Source organism: Lepisma saccharinum, chromosome 6 (genome assembly GCF_977018435.1).
Source record: "Lepisma saccharinum chromosome 6, izLepSacc3.1, whole genome shotgun sequence".
In the NCBI taxonomy this organism is placed as follows: Eukaryota; Metazoa; Arthropoda; class Insecta; order Zygentoma; family Lepismatidae; genus Lepisma; species Lepisma saccharinum.
The window spans coordinates 85431332-85456245 of record NC_139234.1 but is presented as its reverse complement, the minus strand read 5'-3'; the positions used below and the strand labels follow the sequence as shown (position 1 = coordinate 85456245).

The 24914-nt window shown below is 36.0% G+C and overlaps 1 protein-coding gene across 2 annotated transcripts in view; it reads left to right on the top strand.

The window, feature by feature from the left end:
- Nucleotides 1–24914, top strand: part of LOC145988923 (sin3 histone deacetylase corepressor complex component SDS3) — a 71655-nt gene that overhangs the window by 21089 nt on the left and 25652 nt on the right. For both annotated transcript variants that reach the window (XM_083124222.1, XM_083124221.1), the window contains exons 3-4: nt 10822–10935; nt 20053–20254. In XM_083124222.1, coding sequence (XP_082980348.1) covers nt 10822–10935; nt 20053–20254 — 316 coding nt within the window. The remainder of the gene's footprint in view (nt 1–10821; nt 10936–20052; nt 20255–24914) is intronic.

Below are 24914 nucleotides of genomic sequence, written 5' to 3'. Positions count from 1 at the left end.
TTTTGCTTCATGTGCATGTTCACATGTCAAATTCAAACAATGAAAATTATATCATATTTTTAGATTCGATTTACAAAATATATACAAAACTACTCTAGTTATGCGTGTTTTAATATACTACATAGATATATTTAATAAGCCTACTGAAGTATGAAGTTAACACTTGGGAAAACCATCCATAAAAAAAAAAGCTGGCATTTTTGCAACTACTGCTTAACTAACCATGAATTCCATGTTAAAAGTTGTATTTTCAATTTAGATAAGAGTGTCTTTTACTGTATAGAGATAAATGAAAGATGTGGAAGAAGAGAAATGCACCCAAGTAATGTATTTTCATTGATTTGAAACATTTTGGGGTAAAAAGCCAAAGAAAAAAGCCCAACCAAAAGAGCCATGGGAGAAAAAAAAACTCCTGCTTTTTTCTCCAAAAAAAAACAACAGTTTTTTGTCCCACCACTTTCAACTCTAGTGGCAAGTGTGATGGTATTTTTGGTGCACCATTCAATTCTGGATCCTCCAATACAGAGGGTTTGATTCCAATCATGATCACATAGTTTAAAGTTTTGGAACAAATCTTGTATTCAAGAATATTTAAACATGTTAAAAGTTACATACACAATAGTCAACATGGTTTCTATCCCTGTAGGTCTACCACAACAAATTTAGTAAATTTTGTGCAAAATGTTTTCGATGCACTCTACTGTAGATCAACGGTGCATACAATTTATATTGACTTTGCAAAAGCCTTTGACAACATTAACCACGACATACTTTTGCGAAAATTATCTAGTTTTGGTTTAACAACTAATTTCTTAAATCTAATGAAATCATATCTTCAAGGAAGGAAACAATATGTATCATACAAACAATCTACATCTGCTGAGTATGTAGTGAATTCAGGTGTTCCTCAAGGATCAAATCTTGGACCCCTGTTATTCAGCTTGTTTGTGAATGATTTACCGTCTCATGTTAAGAACTCTAAATGTCTTATGTACGCAGACGATATAAAACTATACAAACAAATTGACAACAGAGAGGATTCGTTAAAACTTCAAACAGACTTAGATGTGTTATATGAATGGAGTTGTGTGAACGATCTTAGTTTTAATGTCAAGAAATGTTGTTTCATGCAGTTGACGAATAAGAGGTTTACTTCTCAATCTACTTACTCCATTAATGGTCAAGTACTTCCACAGGCAGATATAGTTAAGGACCTCGGTGTCCATTTAGATTCTAACCTGACTTTTAAACAACATGTCTCACTTGTGATTAAAAACGCGTACAAAACGCTAGGTTTTGTTATAAGAAGTACGAAGAATTTTAGAGATATTGACTGTATTAAAACCGTATATAAAAGTATAGTGAGAAGTAAACTTGAGTATGCGTCTATTATATGGTCCCCTCTTTATAAATCTTATGAAAATAATCTCGAAAGAATTCAAAAAAAGTTTCTAAGATATTTATATTTTAAAAAATATAATAGACCACCACAAATGACAATGCCCTACAGAGACCTCCTTCTGGAATTTAATTTCGAAACCCTTAGCAATAGGCGAAAATTGTTAGATCAATTGTTCCTGTACAAAACGGTAAACGGCATATTAGATAATAGTTTATTTCTTGGACAACTTCAGTTTAATATAAGGAAGATTAATTTACGTTGTAGAAATATGTTCATCCCAAAAATTCCAAAAACACAAAAATTTAAGAGCAGCCCGATTAATAGAATTTGTGACATGTATAATGAAATTATGATTTATAATCATTCCATAGATTTTTCAATGCCATTCCTGACTTACAAGAATACATTAAAGACAATTTTTGAAAGTACGAATATGCAATAGTTAATACATAATAACATGTTAATACATAGTAATTTACGTAATATACTCAAGATTATATGATTAGGCTATTATTATTATTATTATTTTTATTTTACTTATAAACTGTTCTGTATGTTTATACTTCTGTAATGAATACAATTTGTGAATAGATTGCATATGTATCCATCTTAATTGAAGTTGTATTGTAATTCTGTAATTTTGTAATTATTATTTATTATCATTAATATTAATATGTACGCCTTCTGTAATTGGAGGATATACCTCTGTTGAAGGTAATAATAAATAAATAAATAAATAAATAAATAGCTGAAAGGGTTATTTTTAGACTTTACGCACTCATGTTGGCTGCCATATCTAATTTTATATGATAAAATGAGTCTTTTTTTATTCCTTATTACATAATAGTTATAAACTGCAATTTAGATGAAAGTAAGATGGCATGAAAGATAAATAACTGCAATGAAGTAACAGGGTTCAGGAATAGAATTTTCATCATAATCAGCATTTTGATGACACCATTGAAGACAAATGGTTGCTTTAAAACTTGGGGTCTGGGGCAATTTAGGTTTGAGAATGAATGTAGTATCTGCACCCTGAAGAGCATGCTCTCTGCCAGAAGTGAAATATTCTATTTGTCCTTGATCTCCAACCACACTGTAAAGGTTAATGTATCTTTGTGTGCCAAATCATAATTTTGGGAAATTAATAAGGTTAAAATTTAGAAATTTCGTGCACTTGACAAAGGCAAAGTCAAGTGTAATGTAAACAAACTGCCCTACTGATACATAAGGGATTAAGTGGACTTAAAGCACCAACTCATCAATCAATGATACATTGAAACGTTCAAGCCTGTATTATTAAATTTATTAATAATGACTTAATAATACCCAGCGGTGAACGATGAGACTCGGTGAAGTACACAGACTCCTCTCTGGTACAGGGATAGTATTAGGCAAAGGCAATATTCACTGCACAGAGAAATAAAACCACATTGCTGCAGTAGATAAACTAAAAGGTTTTATTCTTTATTTATGACAATTATAATGCGAATATACTTGAGATGAAGGTGAGGATTTCGCTTTGTCGATGAATTGACTCAACTAAAATGCATAAACTCAATGCGTGGCTATCGGCATGCCTATGATCACATAGACCTAGCTTGCATCCCAAACTACCACACCAAGAGATATGCAATAATAACCCAGCCAATATTTGCTTTTTATCCTTTTAGTCCAAATTAATCATTAGGCTAGCTTTATTTCTTAATGAATAATGGTTGCAGTATTGTGCATAGCATCAATGCATGGCCATCGGCATACCTATGATCGCATAGGCCTAGCTTGCACCCTGAACTACCATACCAAAATGTATGCACAACACCGAGGAGTTCTTTTTAGGTTTAAAAGCTTCGTCGATCCATGGTGAAAGTGTGATATTTCTTACACGATATCCTCGCTTTTATACTATTTTGAGAACACAGATTCAAGTACAGATGAATCACTCACTATTTACAAAAAGATGCTACCAACAAAACTGACATCTATACATGTTTAGAAATACAAATTCACATAGTGCACTCTCGCAAACATGAAGATACATTAAAGTACTCATAATAGAGCATAAAATACAATAAATATTAAACAAAAGATATACATTACAAACAAGGTGCAATATTACATATAATAACAAAGGAATTACGCTTTCTTTCACAAAAATAAATATATTAGTGACATATTTTCTACCGGTGACGTCACATAAAAATATGGATCATATCAACATCAAGGACAAACATGCATTCTAGTTGTAGGACAGGGATTACTAAATCAACGATTGTGGACTAGTAGTGGTTAGTGAATGGTATCCTGCTAATTATTTATCGTGAAATTCTAGCCTGATTTGATATATCACATCACCCCCTTTCCTTTGAAATTTTTGTGTTGAATTCAATATGGCGGTCAACAATATGTCGGACCTGCGCTTGACACACGAAGCTAGGTTTCTCCCTGTGCCTAACCTATTTCTTTCATGACCAATTATACCCAGGATAATTCCTTTACATCTTGTAAGGGGTGTTAAGGGACATTTGACTCGTCATAGTTCATGTAATGAGGCTTTTATCAGTCACATAGTTACACATATTATTTTGTACCTTCTGATCCCATTGCAGTCCCAGAATGATTTTTTTTATATGTTTTAAGAGTATGACGTGAGGGACCAAATATATTTTTTTCACGATTTTTGGTGATGACATGTTTTGAGATATTCAAGGTCAAAAGTCAAGGTCACGTGGCAAAATTATATGTTTATCCAAAGGTAGGCTTGTTAAATATCACTGGAAAGCTTGTTCAATTCCCTATTCAATAAGCTTTATTTGAGCTCCCTAGGCGAAATAGGGGCAATTTATGCGAACTTTGACCTTCAATAATTTAACAATTACAAGACAAACGAAACTAAAAATTTTCATAGTTACTAATTTCCATGCATAGTTTCAACTCCCCAAATTTCATGAGAATCGGAGATGGTCAGGTTGGAAATTGCACATATCTGTGTTAATTTGGCATGGAATCACTCATAAGTAGGGGCATGCATATTTCGTTTTTGACGAAAAAACAAAATTTGAAAAAACACATTGTAGTGTTAATTTTTCATGTTTTTGAAAGGTGTGAGATGCATTTTGTGACCATGTTTTGTCACGAAATAATGTGAAATGAACTGCAAAAAGCGAAATTAACTCTTTAAACACGATATTTAGGGTTTATTCACAGACGCAGCGCAGCTCCTTCTGAGGTCTGAATTATCCTGAGAGTTATGCAATTTCCGGAAAATTGATTAATTCTGCTGTTAATATTGGAGAAACAAAAAGTGACTCCTTTACGTAGAAATAAACTTAATACTTGGATAACTACATAAATGGGCTATTAGAAGTGAAATATTAATTCTGTGGAATAAGTGTAGTTTTTAAATCAAATTTAGGATTATATTCACAATTTAAAAACCAAAATGTATTTTTATATACCACTTTTGATCCAATTTTTCACCGCTAGAACACCGATATTTTATTTTTTTTATTTATTTACTCAGTTTTTATACCGAAATTTTGTTTTTTATTTACCAAAAATACATATGTGCCTCTACTCATAAGCTATTCACTAGAACTATTCTTAGTCTCTTGTGCAACCAGTGGCGTAGCAACATAACGCGAGGTCCTATGCGAGATTAGAATGATAGGCCCCCACATGTTCTTTACATTTGAAATCTCAATTTGAATCGACACAAAATCTTCAGGGACAGGCCAGCAATTTATCATATTTAAATAATAATAATACATTACTGACAAAAATGAGATTTATATTTTCACTCACCCTAAAAATGTATTTCTCTGTTTTCCTGGAGCTGAAACCTGAAATTGTATGACAAGCCCGTACTTAGGGGAGGGACCATGGAGGCCATGATCCTCCGCGAACTATGAAATATTATAATGTGAAGATATAAAAACCTACGAAAATAACATTGACGATTTTTCATATTGAACAATAATTTCGATTTCATCGTTGAATGTATGAGTAGGTTTTTGGGTTCTGCAACAATGATTAATTTTTGTTTTATAACCATTGATTCAAGTCTACAAGTCGTCCCAATTTAGTCGGGACAGTTCATTCTTTCTAATCCCTGTCCCGATTTTTTTCAAACTTCAATCGTGTTGTGAAAATGTTTCTTTTTTTCTTTCTTTTTTCTGTGTTAACTCACATTTAGACATGCTCTTCATATTAATAATCATTGCTAATATGTATCATTTATTTATAAATATATTATTTTCTAACCATAGAATTGTCATGGCTGTTCAAAGGTGCTGGTATAAGAAAATTGAAAAAAACAAAAGACAAAAAAACGTAAATATTGTTAATTTGCGGAACACAGTACTATTCTAATACTTCTGAGAATTGAATGTAAACAGTAAGCACTAAGCTGTAAGCCACATGACAACCTTTGTCTGCAAGCCACGGTGTTGCTGATTCTCGGATGGGGGAGGTCATTGGTGAGTTGTTTTTTTTTTCTGTTACTTTTTAGCATAACTTTGCAACCTTACAATTCTACAGCCCATAGCAAGATAACAGTAGGCAAATACTTCATCACTGTATGTATTCTGTTTTTACTCTACATCTTGTGTTCTTCTAAGGGATGGAATTCTTTTGATGTGAAGCTGATGTTGACATCTGCTTAATGGCATTTTTATTTCAACCCATTATCGTCACACTGTGGAAAACAGACTGAATGAAAATAATAATGGACCTATTGGTTTGGCCATTGGGTGTACACTTAGCACTAGCTGCAATACTATCATAACATTGTGGTCACATCTAATACTGCAACAGCACCACTGTGACATTTGTATGGGTATTCTTTGTGAGTGTTCCTTTATCAATTTCATCATATCATCAGTCATCCTCATCGTTGCAATTAGCCAAAAGTGTCAGAAAATCAACGTAATGTAACCTAACTCAATCAAACTTCCCTTTGTTCCACATTTTCAGATCCCCCCCCCCCCTGCTAAAAAATCCTGGGTATGGACCTGCTGTATGAAGGAATGAAACAATGCAAGCATTTAAATGCCTCACACTTTCTGTGTGGCAGTTGGAGGTGCTTTATTGTTAACTTATTAAAAGCGGGAGTGGAAGGTGAAGAGAAAGAAGAAAATACAAGACTAAGTGCTTTTTATTCATTAAAGGAATAAACGTTTCACATGAGAAATACAATGTTAATTTTTACCTTTCTTCCGGCCCCCCTTAGGGATTAGGGTCCGCCTACCTGTATGTTACATCCCTGATTTGATGTATTCGTTCATGGGACGCGAGGCCCCGTGCAGTTTCTCACTTTGCCCTCCCCTTGCTATGCTGCTGTGTGCAACTATACCCTGGCATTGATGATTACTCATCTATCAATAAAAATAACCAGTCATGTGCATCCACCCATGTGATCTATTGCCGATTATTTTACCGATCCAATATATTGTTGCATTCACTGGTTTCATGACCATTCTATGAGGTGATCGAACTCGTGAAAGCTTAAGGGGGCCTGATGATAGAGCAAGGTAGGTTTTATGTTCCCCCTACAATCTTTCCAACTTAGCCCAAGCAGAGTGTGGAAGGAAACAAGGGATGTCGATGATGCATCTTACCTCTCTGCTAGGTGACTAGTAAGCGGACGTCAGGTGACAGATCTCGGAGTCCTGGATTCGCTGGCCCACAGTCTTCCTTTTCTGTGGCAGGTCGATGATGTGTGGGTTCTAGCTGTTGGTTACCACTCTGGGCTGCATCTGGTCGATGTGACTAAGTCGGCGAGCAATACTAGCCAAGTTGACTGTAGGCAGGTACGGCCGACAAACTTAGTAACGTAGTGGTTGCCCTCAGCGAGACGGCAACTCGAGAGTCATGAACCTAGAACTCCTCTCGGACTAATGCTTGTATTGTCGCTTGCCACTCGCTATTCGTTACTCACTGGCTGATGGAAGATTGAATGAACCCCGAATTCTGGAAGCTACCCCTTTTAACCTACCATAGGGCATTGCTTAGATGTCGACTCAGCCTTCCAGGTTCGTCTCTTGTTGTTCATGCACTCGGTAGTGTTTTGTGGAAAGCTGTGTCTCCTGACGTCACTTGCTTTTGCTATTGCTGGAATGTATGAGTGTCGCTTGTCCGAGAATCGATGTCTGCTTTGAGTTTTAGCTTTTTTACAATGTCTCCCTTGAGTCTTTCCACAACATGTATAAATATCTTATAATTTAGTGCAAAATTCTATCATTTTGTTATGATTTTTATGATAATTGCCATGGCCTACTTTTTTTTTAAAAAAGTGAATTGCTAAATATGCAACTTCTTTTGCACTGCAATCAAACAAATATTTGTTTAAAGAGGTCGTCAATGAACTATTCAGGTTTTGCAAGGACCATTTGGAATTTTATATCGGATCTGTAAAATATCGGTTATCGGTATCAGTAAATTTTATATCGGTATTGGTCAAATTTTCATATTCTCCCTGTGTGAGACTATCATAAATGAAGTGTGTGTTTGTGTGTGTGTATTTGTAGGACTATGATGCATAGAATTTGCCAAACTCTGGTGTAGGAAAATCACAGCACTAACATTCAAAGTTTGAATATTTTGAATTGCCTTGGCCATCTCAATTCGTTGTTAGATGCCAGTGAAATCACTGGGTCCATGTTACTTCCCTTGGTGTCAAGTACTCCCCCCCCCCAAGAAAAAGACTTGCTAAGAACTAAAATTAAACTGAAATAATTAAAAATAAATAATGAAAATATACTTGTTGTTTAATCGAGGGATATTTATTTCTGCCAAACTTATTGGGATCATATGACTTTGAATGACAGTGCCAAATAATATTTATGCAAGATCATATCATATATGCATAAAATATTAGCAGGAACTTTACTTTTCACCAATGAAATCTAACATCTTTTTTTTTTTGCTTTTCAATGAATATTAAATTCTTTATCTATTTGAACTTAATTTACTTGCCAGGGCTGCTTTTTCTTTTTTTTTTTTTTTTTACAAATTTTACCGACTTTAACTATATGTAAGCTAAATAATGAATACATGCTGTTATATCACTAACATCATACTGTCTTTTACTAGTCATGTAATAATATTATAATATTTATTTGAATATTTTATTTTAATTCATTCTATTAGTAATTATAATTATTTTTATGTAATTTATTATAATTATAAGTGTTTTAATTTGAACTTTATTATTATTATTAGTATTATTTTTATAAACACTTGGTTTGGACCTATCAGAAATATATTTCTGGATACATTATGAGATGGTAAGCCACTGGTGAGGTGACCTCAGAATCAGTGACTTCACACTAAACCCCAACACGTGACACCAGACCTCCCAAAATTCAACAAACCCCAAAATATTCTTAATTTTGATTGGTTTCGCGTGACCCGTCCATAGCGCTGGATACGCAGGCTAGAGGGTAACAGACTTGCAAATTGAATGTTTAGTGAATTACCAAAAGAAACTTAAATGCATCTCCACCAATGATATCAAACCACAGGTCAATTAATTCATTACTCAAAATCAATCTGAGACGTCACCGGGGCTGCTTCCAACGTTAGAAAAGTTTCCAGATTTGAACCGGTCGGGGATCAAACCCGGGACCTTGAGCATGGTAGTCAGATGAGTTACCGACTGAGCCACCGAGGCCAAATTGTGAGCTTGATACAAAATGTATACTCCCAATATTATTACATTCGAGTGTACATACACGAGATTAAAACTCGTGAGCTTAATAAAAAATCTGTGTAAGTAAAATGGTTACATTTATTGAAGAAAATAAATTCTATATTTATTTTTCTGAGTTCAAATGTACTTGAATAAATTCTGGCGAATATCAAATATTGTCTGCAGGATCGTCGCGATGTTTTGATGCAAAGTTAATCCAACTAATTATTAGCTCGAGCAAAGTGCTGTGATAACCATTCGTATCACATGGTTATTTCTCGTGTTTATTTTAAAACAACTTGCATAAAGAAACAGTAATTATTTGTAATCAAAATACCTTAAATTGCATAACTTGTGTCGGATATCTTGAATCCTGTTGAATTTTTCCTACAAACGAAGCAAGAAGCCGGTAAATGTTGATTATAACTGTGGTAATAATTTTTTTACAAGATGTCGTCCTGCTGTTGTTGTTCTTATACATGCAAAGCACAATGTAACAAATAAGTCACTACAGCCGATCACAATGCTCTGATCACACAGATTGTATAAAGTTCTTCCTAGTTGTGAACAACATATATTTCTGGACGTGTGAGTGTTGTGGAACCTTCATCCATTCACATGAAGTAAAGGGCTTACCTTACAGCAAAATCTCAGCTGCAAAGACAACGATACCATACGGACAACACGTTTCCTTCTGAAACTTCTGTATTGCACTTTCGACTGGTTCTTATCGTTATATCTCTCCTTGGTAATACCATTGTGGGGCTGATAATATCAATCAAAGCTAGACTTGGATGAAACTGCTACGAATATCAATTTGTTTCCAGCAGCATTTTAACACCACACATTTCTTTATCCACCATCTTAACAGCTGATTTTCCCCTCATTTGGGTCTGTCAGCTTTTTTATGTCACCTCCAGCTGCACAACAGCACTTTTCATCGACTTGCTGCACCATGGTGCTCTAGCCTTGTAGCAATGCACGATGCTTCTGCTTGCCGTATGTCACCAAGCAAACTGAGTGTCGAACCTTGAAATTGTTCACAAAAGCTATACTTTCGTTAAAGTTAAAATACCTTATGTTATTTGGATAAATACTTAAAACACAGCTTAATCCCAATTGCTGGACGACATGAGAGCCACATAGCGGGATATTCTCAAACTTCATGAAGCAAATATTTTGCTAGTGCACCGTAAGCGTGCTCCACCAACGTGAATTCGGCAAACTACTTGGACGAGACCTTCGTGAATCTGTCAAACCACCTGGATGCAACCTTCATGAATCTCATGTCAACTCAAATTATTATAAAGTAAATAAACTTTGTGATTAGTATTAGGTGTGCTTATGTCAATATGTCATAACGTGCCTGGTTGGAGTTTCTTTCCCAGGAGCATTTCTCAACCATTACGTCAGTGCTGCTCTCTGGTATTGTCTCACAGAACTTTTTTTTATGCTAATGCTTAGCCTATATATAATTTCTGTTTCAGCATATTTTGGTAGTTTATTATCATGATTTGAACTACCACACAGCATCACAAGGCCAATTTGGGAGTTACCTGAAAAAGAAGATGCACTGGGGGCTCTGGTGTGGAAACTCAGATAACAGTGGTGGTGGTTTTCAACAAATGAGAAGTTGTTTGACAGGTTGTGGCCCTCAGAAGGCTCTTGAACCACAGAGGTGTTTGCATGAATCTTGTTGTGGTAAGCAGTGGTTGCTTCTTTGTTTCAGAATGTACCAGGACAAGCTGGCAAGTCTGAAGAAACAGCTGCAGCAGTTAAGAGATGGAACTCACCCAGAGTACAACAGGAAACTCAAGAGACTGGAGATTGCAAAGAGAGAGAGGTGAGGGAAGTTATTTCATTTACACATATCTATACAGTGTGTATCATAAGTGATGGTGCAAACTGAAACGGTGATAAGTACACAATAGCAGAAGCAACAAAGTCTCAGTAAACATAGAGTTGCAAACGAATCGTTTGCAAGATTATTTTGCGAATGTATGGTTACGATCTGCCACTGACTCGATTGTTTGTACACATCGTGTGCTTGTCACTACATGTTACGTGCCTGTACAGGATGGATAGTTTGTTTTTCAATGCCCAATTTCAGCAGTGTTCAGTTTTAAACAAAGAAACCTCCATGCAAAGAAACAAGTGTACAGTGGCGGATCATAACCAAACATTCGCAATTATCTCGCAATGGTTTGTTTGTGACCCCATGTATACTGAGACTTCGTTACTTCTACTATCGTGTACTTCTTTCACTGTTTCCATTGTGTGTAACATTTATGCACTGAAAACTTGCTCATCAAATGAAATTCAATAACAGAGAGCCAGATGCCAATACTAGGGTACTTGAGGAAACTATTGTAAAACCTGAAATATTGGGTGAAACCTTGTGGTTAAAATAAGATCTGCCCATACTCCTTACTTAAATGTTTGACAGAGAAACAAACAGAAATTGATATTTGCTGCAAAGTGAGAAGTCTTGGATGCAGATCCAGGCTAAAGAATTAACATGTTTCTGTCCCTTGAATTTCAACAAGTAATCATTAACGCTCTAGTCTGTGTAACTAGTGAAGTATGGAATTGATTGACTAATATGATGTAAAGTATTCAAAATATCAAATAGGGCATCTACCTGCTTTACAGAGATTCATGGTAATGTGAACTGCAAACCAGAGGCTCATGGATATAACATTATGCTTGTCCTAGCATCCATTTCATCAGTTAATCATCCACCTGCATCATCGCAATTACCCTAAGGCAGTGGTTCCAAAAGTGGCTTACAGGGGCACCGCAAAATTTTTCAATATTTTCACTGAAATTACATTTGTTAGTCTAGACATGGTTTTAGAATTGGACCATCGCATCAATCCAAATTATTTAGTACCGTATTTGCAGGCATATCGAACACACTTTTTTCCCTTTGAAAAATGGTCTTCTGTGGTGATCAGTTTTTTTATTTCTTTCGTTTCCGGAAATTTTCTCTGTTCTGAGTTAAACGATTTCTTTCTTGCTTCTTGCAGTGTGTGACAAAGAAGATTAAAATGTATCCTTTCCTAGTTGGATTATTTATTTAAAGCAGACTTACATATTACTATACAGGGTGTCTCAAAAGTAATGGCGCAAACTGACACAGGTAAAAGTACACAATAATAGAAGCATAATAGTCTCGGTAAACATGGGTCGAGATAATTGTGAATGTGTGATTACAAGCCACCACTGAATTCATTGTTTGTAAACATTGTCCTAGTTGTTAAAATGTGTGCGAATCTGTGGGTACAAGCCGTCACTGACTTCAGTGTTTGTAAACATCGTCCTAGTTGGTAAAATACCAATAATACAGTATGAAAAATCAGGAGATCTCATTGATTTTATTGAACATTCTACTTACTTTAACAAGGAATACAGCACTACTTTACTAGTACGTATGTTCTATGTTACAATTATTATACACTCGTACCTGTTAAAGGAGATGTTCAAAGTGTCGTCCTTCCATCTGGATGCAATACTGTACGTGATTCCTCATTGAGTTTTGAATTCTTTCGAACACCCTCGGTTCATTTCGGAATTGGTCACAAGCATGTACAATTCTCTGTACTGATTGTATCCATCCTGTTTGATTACAACGCCACCTCTCAGAAATTGTTGAGTTGAGTTGAGTTGGTGTTTTAAGTTCACTTTATGCACAGTAAGGCTAATCGGGACTGGACCTACAGTTTAAAGTGGGATCCAAACCACTATGAGCCTCCACCAGGTATCGAACCTGGGACCCCTTGATAACAAGGCGAGGATGCTACCACTGCTCCATCAGGGAGCCTCGCCACCTCTCGGAAATGTGCTGTTTTGTAAACAAAGAGCAAACCTCGGAACGTGCAAGGAGTAATCACTCGATGTTTACAAAATGCAATCAGTGACGGCTTCTAACCACACTTTCGCACACATTATTAGAATTTTACCAACTAGGATGACGTTTACAAACAATGAAGTCAGTGGCAGCTTGTAATCACACATTCGGGATTATCTCGAAAACAGCTCGTTTGCAGACCCATGTTTACTGAGACTTTTTTGCTTCTATTATCGTGTACTTTCATCTGTGTCAGTTTGCGCTATTACTTATTAGTTTTAAATTGCAGATTCGACACTGTCAGGGTGTCCGGTTTTTATTTAATCTTGGATTAAAGGGACAATGACAGAGTAGAAAATGAATCAGCACAGTTTTGTTTTATATAATTTCAGTGATAAGCTTTTTCCTCAAAAATGTATGCAAGAAAAGGCAGCAAATACAGTACACATAAAATGTTTCTGAATTTGAAACATGTGTTTATTTTTTTTAACTTAAGGCAAGCAACTTATCCACACTAACTGAGCGTTGCAAGTGTTAGATAGGCCTACATTCTGACTTGGGAGGCCTACATTCTGACTTGGGCACCATGAGACGAGAAGGTTTGGGAAACTGTGACCTAAGGTGTAGAGCAGCCATGTCAAACTCAGTTCTTAAATAGGGCCGCATAACGATAATGTCATAACTCTCCGGGCTGCACATCTCGAACCCCAACTCCTGGAAGTCCAAAACTAAAATTTTGCCCCTGATGGGGGCCGGTGGATTCCAATAATTAGACTTGCAGTACCATAAATTATATGAATTATCTATGTAGAGAGAACTCCCTCCCCCCCCCCCCCCCACAAGTTCCCAAAATTAGCAACCAGAACAGGATGTAAGAGTTCTCCTCACCTCAATTTCCATACCATACCTCTTAGAACTGAAGGCTTACACGATTACATGTATGTATAACTGTAATGAAAAATATTTTATGATCCTCATATGTTTTACTGAAATAAAATAATACAAATAATTCTCAAAGTCAGCGATACTATTTTACATGTTTGTTTTAAGTATAAATATGTTAAAATTTTGCAAATATTTTGGCTAGAAACCGTATATAGTCAATTCTAGTTTGTTTTCCCAGAGATTTGACACCTTTCTTGTTTAGAAACTAGCTTCTCAATGTCTGCAATATGTTGCATTATGTTTTTGTGAGCAGGAAAAACTTAATGCAAACAAGAGTGTAAGTCATTCTTTAATTTCATGTTTGTTATTTTGCTTCACCTTTCTGCCATTTTTGGCTAATTTCAGTGATGAGGATGAGTGATGTCATGATAAAATTGATGAATGGTAACTCACTAAGACCAGCCATGCCCAGGCTGAGATTCAAGCAGGAACCCTTGATATCGTAGCATGTTGTGTTAATCATTCCGCCACAGATGCCAGTTATCAGTCATTTTTGATCGTTTGACTGTTTTTTTAATCTTCATAACAGAGTGCTGCCAAACATCTCTAAAATTTCAACAGCAATATTGCTTGTTGCTCTGGGAGATGAGAAAAATCTAGGAACACCCACCTTTTGATATTTCTCTTTCAATACTGAGTTGCATTGTAAGGCAATAAATTTCAGTTGAAAGTTAGGATTTGCACAGGCAGCATCAAAAGAAAAAGGAACACCGAACAAGAAAATTTCCCTTTACACTCCTTGAAGTTTTGATACCTGTTTTCAAATTCATTAAGTAATATTTCTACTTGGGGCAGCATTGGCTTAAATCAGGTTCACAGATTGACTTCTGATATTCCAGATGAGTTTGGAAGTGACTGAAAAAATCTTTGCAAAATGGCCCCCCTTCCTTGAAAGTATCTTCTCCTGTTGTTGTGTTGTTGTGTCATGGAGAGGAATTATGTCGAGCAGTTCGGTTACATTGAGATGAGAATTGCATTCACAGTACAGTAGAGAATAACACCTTGGCACCAAGCTCCTCATCCACCACCACCTCAGTATGTCAATGCTGGGTAAGGGCAGGCATGTGTGCAACAACCATACTCCTTGTTCTGAACGAGTAGGGTTACCAGACGTCCGGGAGGAATTTGAAAAATATCATAAATGTCCTACATTTTGAGCATCACATAATATTAATTAGGAAAATACGTAACAGAAAAAAATCATGCAAGTTACAAGTCTATGGACTGCGCTTCCGAACTCAATCGTGAAATTTATTTTTATTCAGTCATTGTCCAAAAAGAAAGAAAAAGTTTGTCCTGCTATTAAACAAACGGGAAAATGGAAGCAATTAATGAACAAAGTTTTGGGACCACTTTCTTATAACGTCACTGTTCAATGCCTGAGCAGAATTTCTTGCCTTAGGGTTTATAATGATGGAACAAGGTGTTGCCCATTCTTATTCAATATTCAATGTAATTTGATTGTAAATCAGGGGTATAGAGAACAAAGTCATTCAGGGTGTCTGCCAGTCAAGAAAGTCATGGAAGTCAAGAGAAAGTAAAGAAATCAACAAGTAGGTCAAGAAAGTCAATAAAAAGGCAACAAATTATTCTTGTTGTCAAGAATTCTTGCTATCATAATGACTGATTGGTTTATTTAGTTTATTTTACTTCACTTTTTCTGTCTCTTTGGCTAATTGTGAAGATGAGGATGAATGGTTTTACGATAAGATGGATAAAGGAATAATCACAAACATATAGGGACAACCGATACAAGCCCCACATAAGATTATACTGGCTATGAGTCCAGACGCCAAAGCCTTGCCTGCTGCTAAACACAGTTCAGGATACATTAATACGAGAAAGCAGATCTAATTCTCTTCTTAAATTCAGCTTCAGTTTTCATGTTAACTGGCCCTTTGGTAGGGGTTTTCATTAAATAAATATTTATTTTCTTAATTACTAATTTCCAACTTTACCTAAATAGGAATCGAATAAATAAAAGTTAAGAAAAATGGAAAAAAAGTCCAGAAAAGTCAAGAATTCTGGATGTGTTATTTTGGTAGACACCCTGTTATTGATCTAAAAACTACCCAAGATGAAACTTCTGGAACCATTTTAAATTACGGTAATTGCTGAATATTTGTTTGCCATTACAGGTCATAATTCAAATGTTGAGAGAGTTCTTTCATTACAATCAACACAACAGACTCACGAGAGAAATTATTTTTTTCATAAAGTCTGTAAAATGTTTGGTACTGGTCCCTATAATTTCAAAAAGTTCGACTGTCCACTCTAATATAAATATAGTTTGACTAAACACGAAATTTTCATAAAAAATGTCTTTTCTGAGAAGTATCACTTAAATCATGTATTGATTAGTATGATTGCAAGTTTTGAAATTTTGCATTTAAAAATTCATTGAGAATTATTTTTTTTTAAAACTGAAAAGTGTCATTTTACAACTACTTTCTAATGTGTTCCATAGAAATATGTATTATTTATTGAGGATCTTTTTTGTCCTACATTTTGACTTAATGTCCTACATTTTGGGACATCATGTCCTACATTTCTCTTACAGCAGTCTGGTAACCCTATGAACAAGGACATTTTGTAACATTTCCAAAAACAATTCAGGCCCCAACCAACTTCTTTTTCAACTCCCACTCCCCAATGCCTCACATTGAACAAGCATAGTGAGAGTACCATGTTATTTTATACCAACTTTATCTTCACTCTTGACCTTGTTTCCTACTTCCGCGATTTATATATGTGGCATTTGATTGACTGAAGGAAATATCCATATTAAATTCATGTGTGTCATGTAGATTAAAAAAATATGCCATCTTTGCTCTTCTTTTTAAAATTGTACTCTGAAAATTACATATTTTACACCTTCAGCCTTCTGATTCATCTTGAGAGTATCAACAGTAAGTATGATGTCTGGCAATAGAGTCTTCCCAATCCCTACCCCGCTTCATGCAGATCTTCCACTGTGTTGCAAATCAACTTCTGATATGCTGCTCATGTTGCCCTGGCTTTTATTGCATCCACAGACTCAAACTGGGTTCCTTTTAGTGCAGACTTGACTTCTGGGAAGAGAAAAAACTCACATGGGGCTAGGTCTGGTGATTTCAGTGGATGTTCCAACACTGAAATGTTGTGTTTGGCTAAAAACGTCTTCACAGATAGAACGTGTCCTGATGAAGAATCCACGAGCCATTCTTCCACATGTCTTGTCTCATCCTTCTCACTCATTCATGGAGGGTCTCCAAAATCTACTTACAGCGTGCTTCAAAATGGTTTGAACGATAAGAAAACGTTCCAGGAGCGGTAAAACTTTATCAACAATTAAAGTTGTATGTAAATACTTTCAACCATATCCTCGAGTTTTGTTTGCAATGGTCGTAGTAGTTCCAAATTTCTCCACTAGGTGGCAGGGTGATAAGTTCCAAGATGGCTGCCTGTGGTGCAGAGAAAGTTTTTTGCATCCTAGAGTTTGACGTTTGTCGGTCTGTTGTTAGTGTTCAGCGTAAGTTTCGTACGAAATTTTGTAAAGAACCACCATCCAAGAACTCCATACGTAAGTGGTATGATAAATTCAAGACAACGGGATGCATTTGCAAAGGAAAATCGTCCGGTAGACCGTCCACGTCTGAGGCAGATGTCGAGAGTGTTCAAGCTAGTTTTCAACGCAGCCCCCAAAAGTCTACAAGGAAACTGAGTCAAGAGCTAACAATGCCTCGAGCAACTGTTTGGCACGTAGTTCGTAGGTGTTTAAGGATGTATCCCTATCGAGTGCAGTTGTTACAACATTTTGCACCTAATGATCACACGTCCCGCAAACATTTTTGTGAGTCATTTCTAGAGTTATGCAGTGGTGATGATGATTTTATTGACAAACTTTGTTTCAGTGATGAGACTACGTTCCATGTGACAGGAAGAGTGAACAAGCAAAGTGTTCGCATCTAGGGGACTGAGAATCCTCTTCAAATCATTGAAGTTGTGCGTGATTCATAAAGACTAATGTGTTTTGCACCATTTCATCTACCAAATTGTACGGTTCGTACTTCTTTTACGAAGAAACTGTGACTGGACAAACATTCCTACACATGCATACTACAAATTACCTTAATAACAGACTGCCAGACCGTTGGATTGGGCGATCTACTCAAAATGATTAACAGTTACTACATTGGCCAGCAAGATCCCCAGATTTAACCCTCTGTGATTTTTTCTGTGGGAACATCTAAAAGACATTGTGTACAAACCTCTTCTACCCATAGATGTCAATGAACTGAAAGAGCGCATTACTGCTGAAGTGCACTGTTGATGCAGACATGTTGAAACGGGTCTGGGCAGAATTGCATTACCGAATTTATTATGCAGGGTAACAAAGGGGGCTCACATAGAACATTTGTGAGATACTATGTTCAAAATTTTATCAAAGAAACTTGGACAGTTTTAGGAATTACATGTAAAATTTAAAGCAATTTGGACGAAAAATACAAAAAATATAATAAGTTGAAATCGTTCACATCATTTTGAAGCAGCCTGTATAATACACCTGACTGACAGTTTGACTTTCAGGAACCCAATAAACATAGATAATCCCCCAAATATCGAAAAAAACAGTCACCATTGCTTTGCATTTGGACTTGCTCATTCGTGCTTCTTTTTACTTGGGGATTGAGAGCTCTTCCAGTGCATGGATTGTTGCTTAGTCTCAGGGTCATATAGAAATATCCAAGTTTTATCACAATGTAATGATAGAATCACTACGTGATGCTTTTTTTATTAGTTTATTGATGAATGTTTAATATTATTTTTTAGTGACAGTAATACTTTTTTTATGCAGTCCCCAATGTAACCTGCTGTAGGGCTGGCCTACGTGACGGTGAAAGCCAGCTTGTAGAAGGCGGTGGAAAAGTCCAGTTTACTGTCTTGTTTTCGAATCGCCTATGTAAGGGAACCAATTGAGTAAATGGGGTTGGCATTCATTTCTCGGTGCCAGCAGAGTGGCTGTGGCATTTTACCAACTAGGACGACATTTACAAAGAATGAAGTCAGTGGCAGCTTGTAATCACACATTCGCAATTATCTCGAAAACGGCTCGTTTGCAGACCCATGTTTACTGAGACTTTTTTGCTTCTATTATCGTGTACTTTCACCTGTGTCAGTTTACGCTATTACTTATGAGACACCCTGTATATATATTTTAAATAAGAATTTCAGTGTTTTTATTAAAGAGGATCATGTTATTTTTTATGTGCAGGTTATTTCTTATGTAATTCTTTGTATATATTTAATCAATGAAATAAAGAGTCTTGTTATATATTTTTAAACTGAACGTCTGGGCTATCATTCAAAGATAAAAGAACTGAGTTTTTCCATAATATCCATGGCAAGGAATATGGTAGTTATTCAATGTCTTTTAATTCGAAGGTCAAGCCAAGGCAGGTTACTCTCCACCAGAAGAAATAAAGCATAACAACAAGTAATTCCATTTTGGAGGAAGTCAGGATTATTTTCGATGTTTTCAAGTGTGTTAGCACAACAATTCACTTGATGTTCCTTTTGCTTGGGTGTGAGGATTTTTGGTACCACTTTTGCACATTTTTTTCATGCCTAGATGATCATCTAAAATCTGTTTAATAGTGTCCTTGTTGATGTTACAGAGTTCAGAAATTGGTCCATTGCTCAGGCAATAGTCTCCTCGAACAATTTTAGTGACTTTCTCGATATTGTCTTGAGTTTTCGAAGTGCAAGGGTTGCCTGATTGTCATCCCCTATGTGTTTTCTACTCTCTTTAAACTTCTTAAACCGCTCAAAAACTTGAGTGTGAGATAAACACTAATCCCCATAAACTTCTATCAACTAATTGTAAGTTTCGTGGCATATTTCCCAAGTTTTGTGAGAAATTTGATATTAGCACATTGTTCCACTTTCGAACTTAACATGATTCCGATGGAGCTCAGATGCATAGTCTGCTTCTAATAAAAGCTACAGCCTGACTGCTCCACTGCATGAAAGTTTGTAAGCAGGTGGAGGAGAGTGCACAGGTCAATGTCCTACCCAGCTCTTTGTTACGAACGTGACCTGAAATGAGTAAGAAAATCAATCGGGGAAACTTGATTGCCATATCTGTGATATTGCCATAATGATGAAGCTTGTGCTTACCCTTAGGTCAAGGCTGAATGTGATATGGCGAGACTATGAGATAGAATGTGTGGAGAGGGACTACATCAACGAGAAGAAAGCTGCTGCAAAGGAGTTTGAGGAGAAGAAGATAGATCTGAGGGAGAACCTGATCGCTGAGCTGGAGGACAAGCGGAAGATCATTGAGGCCGAGAGACACACCATGGAACTCACGGGAGACTCTATGGAAGTAAGTGCTTTATTATTTCTGGTCGCTATGGAACATATGGGAATCTTATTGTGAAATCTTGTCCCACACTGTGGCAGTGCAGTCCAAGGTGCGAGCTTTGGGCTCCATTTTACAAGATGCGTACTGGTTTTGAGTCTCCTGAGGGAAGCCTAATATTTTTTCCTGAGATTTTGGCTAGTGTGTGAGACCAGTGGCAACCCACTGTTATGAGCAAATTTGGGAGCTACGAATGAGTAGCATAGAAAACCTACTACTTCTACTTGTGGTTCGTCGTAATGACCACCATATCACCCTGTAATTCTGTAGTTAAGATCTGGCCCTCATGGGCTGTTATGCCATGTTTTATTATTTATTAGAAAATCTACACAGGGCAATCAAAAAAGTAATCACCTGTACTTATTAGGAATTCCTTGATTTCTGGGAATTTTCTTGACAAATTTGAAAATATGTCAACTTAGTGATTTACAAGAGGTTTTCTGTCCTCCTGGCTTTGGGGAATGTTATCTATATTCTTGACTGTAACAAAAGGAAGGTTATCATTCAGCATAAATCAAAGATGGTAGTAATTAACAACATGCTGTTTAAATTACACATGCTGTAACTGCATCTGTTCAGATTTTTATTAGCTTAAAGGGGTCATTTCGATCAAATTCGTTCTTTGCCAGAATTCATGCTTGAGTCTTAATTTGTGGAAATTTGTGACCATATTTAATGTAGAATTCAATTTTGCATGTGTGATAAAGAAATCAGTTCAAGTGATGATTTATGGAACTTTCCCTGTGTCATTCCTTAAGAGGTTTTCAAACTTTCTGCTGCCATGGCTCCTCTCAGCTGCCAAAAATCTGCATGCACTGCCTCTCAATAATAATAGATAAATACATGTGACTATGAAATAACAGTACAAAATTTATTCATGTGTTTATTTACTGTTGGCACACATCAAGTAATGAAAATATAATTTGTGATTAATACAGGTGATGTACATTTTTTTTAAATATTTATAAACCAGTGCCAGTTCACTCAAGGATATGATGTTCATGAGAAAAAGAGATGTTAAAAACAAGCGTATTGCAATGTTTAGCAAAGTCAGGGGAATGCATGAGCTTGCTTTGTCTCGCACAGTTTATTGAATGTACATATTTGGAAATTATATCTCATTCTAGATATTTGCTCTTGGATCTGTCATTGGACTTGATCACGGCCACTTCCAAAATTACTTTCCACAGAAGTTGTGACTAGTGTTCCATGAACACATATTTGATTTCATAATTTAATTGTAGTCCAGTTTCTTCTAAGAACATGCTCAATGTAGGAAGCAATCAGCAATGTTTTGATGTTCAGTCTTTCTCCTCCAAAGCAGCAACTACGTTTTGAACGTTGTGTAATCAGTACAGAATGTATCATTTCCTTGTAGAGGTATTTCAGATCATTAAGTTTGTGTAAAATATCGAAAAGGTGTGCCAAATTCTGGCCAAACGCATGGTTTACTTGCTTTTGATATAAGTACAGTTCCTAAGTTCGAAAGAATATCCGTGGGACAACCAATGTGAGTTGCAATAATTGAGAAGAAGATATATATTTTTTCTTAACACATTTTAAACTTTAAGAAGAAAAAAATAAATATTTTGTTGGACGTTCTCGCACCTCCTCAGGGATGCATGCCACACAGTTTGAATACCATTGCTTTAATGCAATTCTTCATATCTACAGATTCTCATTCTTTCTGAGCTGTCCAATAAACTATTTGCAAGCATTTAATGTAAAATATTAAAGTGATTAATTTTTATTACAATATTTATTATTTTTAAGCTTGGGATTTTTTAAATTTAGCTTGAAACTCTAGAATTATAGTTGAAAATAATAGAAACCGCAGAGTATAAACAGGAACCAAATAGTAACATTGAAGTGTGTTCCTTTTGCTTGACTTTTTGATGGAATTTGAAGGGTATCCCATTACTGATGATGATGTTTTATTGTAAAGAGGAAAGAATTTTACACTACTGTTGCAGTTTTGTAATCCAGACAAGTTGTATTGTGGTGTATTCAGTGCCGAATCTACAAATCTTGCCCCCCCCCTGCAAAATATTACCAAAGGCTCCCCTTTACGTACCTACCTTCACACATACACACAGACACATACACATGTTGACAAAGTCACATAGAAGGGCCTACAGGGTGATAGGGTGATTCAAAAGTCCCTTAACACCCCCTGTAAAAATAAAAGAAGTTAGGCTGGGTACAATTGGTCATGGTAGAAACAAGTTAGGCTTAGGAAGAACCACATTGGTGTGTTCCAAGCGGACATCCGACATGTTGAATTCATCTCAAATTTTTTGAATGGGAAGTGGGTGGTGTGCATGACCGCAGACACCTTTAGAGAATGGAGGGGGCAAAGCTAAATAATGTATAAGTACTGATTTCTTTCTGTTTGCGGGAGTTTTTTTTTTTTTAATTTTAAGTTTGGACCTAATACACTTGAGTTATCCTTTGTAAAATGTAATTACAATAACTAGCTTTGACGACAAATCATATATATCAGGGTACATTAAGCTTTATTACCTGGACAAAAAATTCACTGTACTACTGTCATTATGTAATTATACAACATAATACTTTACATGTAACTTTTGACTGAAAGTTTGATTATCATATTTGGTTTATAATCCTTATTCCTCAAGTCTTTACCTTTACCTGTATATATTGTATTCGTTTCTGTACCTCTGAGTAACTACGTTTATTTTTTACATACATATAAACGAACCCTCTACTATGTCAATGGCTGAGGGCCCCCTAACGGCTTACTTGTCTCTGCACACTGCGGGTTTTCGCAGCTTGTAGATCCGACACTGGGTGTATTACAAGGTGGATTGATTCGAACCAGGTTGATTTAAATCGTGAAACAGAAAAATGAATTTTTACATGTAATTTTTTATTTGTTTTAATCAAACTTTTCAAATATTTTACAGTGCTGTTTACCAGAAAAAGTCTTTCTATAAAGGAAACATATATCTCTATGTATAATGCCAAAAACCATACAAGCAATTTTAAGCATGATTTAAAAAAAAAAATGAATTTAAATTTAGATAATGATGATTTGTATCCACCCTGTGTGTCTATATGATGCATATAAATATTACACATTAAGCAATTATGGTTTGTCACAGCAACATTATCAACCTCCCCCGAAAATACACCAAAATCAGTTGTTTTTTTGTATTAATGTACCACTAATGTTAGCTTTGGTGTGTAGAGACATTGAAAAGAACCTGACTACTTCTGTGTTGTGAAGGGCACCTGAATTTATAAGCAGCTTACATCCACTCTTCCTTTGTAAATTTGAAATTTTCACCTTAACATGTTAACTGCCACGTGAGTTCTATTTAACTCCCACTACCTTTATGCCCTGAACCTCATGAAGCTTATTTAACTCATATGTCTCTTTATCTTGGGAGCCTCGTGCTGTACTGGCAACTCATGCTACCATGCTATTACATATATGTTACGTGAAGAGTGGCCTGTGAACGAAATTTTGCAGATGGTTCGCGAAAATAGAAGTACATTAACTTCTTTTAAATTTATTTTTGCCTTTAAATTTCACTTAAATCTGACAAGTATACAAAATAAAACATTTGCACTCATGAACACTGTTTTCAAGTTTTTCTGATTGTGCTTTTGGCCTTGAATTGTTGCTGGTCAGCTCCTTGAACAATATTGATACAATAGTACATGCAGAGGTAAAAAAGGTAAAGTGCTCCCCTGTGCATTGCACCATGCCATGAAGGCGTATAGGGTGTGCGGAGTCAGGGCCCCACACTTCCTTGTTCACTGCTGAATGTGGGGGTGATGTGATCAGCACCATGCCCCTGGTACCAGGTACCCACTTTACACAATGCTGGGTGGGCACCGGAGCACCTGAACAGGTGGAAAAAATTGCGGTTCTCCCCTGCCAGGGATCGAACTTGGATCTCTCGCATGGTAGTCAGATGCCCTAACAACTGGGCTACTGCAGCTTAATACATGCAGAGGCATGTTACAAATAACAAAAGACTCGATGCTCAGAAAAAAACATGAACAATATCTATACAATAATACATGCAGAGTCATGTTACAAATAACAAATGACTCAATGCTTAGAAAAAAATAACAATACTCAGAAAAAGACAATAACAATACTCAGAGAAAAATAATAATGCTTGAAAATAAAACAATAAATATGCTGTGAGTCAATTATAATATAATATATTATTGCATTCTTGTAATGAAACATCGTGGCCCCAGGGATTATTTTTCTTCTATTGCGGCAGTCAACGTGTTAAGGGGAGGAGGGACAATTTCGCACCAGTTGTGCATTTATTTTAATATCGTCCGAATGGGCAATGCTACTGAGGAAAAAAAGCTGGTGTTCAATAGAGTATGAATTTCTCCACATGTTGCAAGTGAAAGTGTTTTTTAAAGTTGATTATTAAGCTAGATACGATGTTTGAAAAATATGATGAATAAGAATTTCCAGAAACTCATGTATTCCTTATGGGGAATCAACTTCAACTTAAAGTTACGGCTAATCAAATGGAAGTTTCTACTTTTCCGCCTGTCAATTATTACTTCAGTCTGTCCTTTTTCCGTTGATATATATTTCTATGCCATCTGAAGTTTGATATTC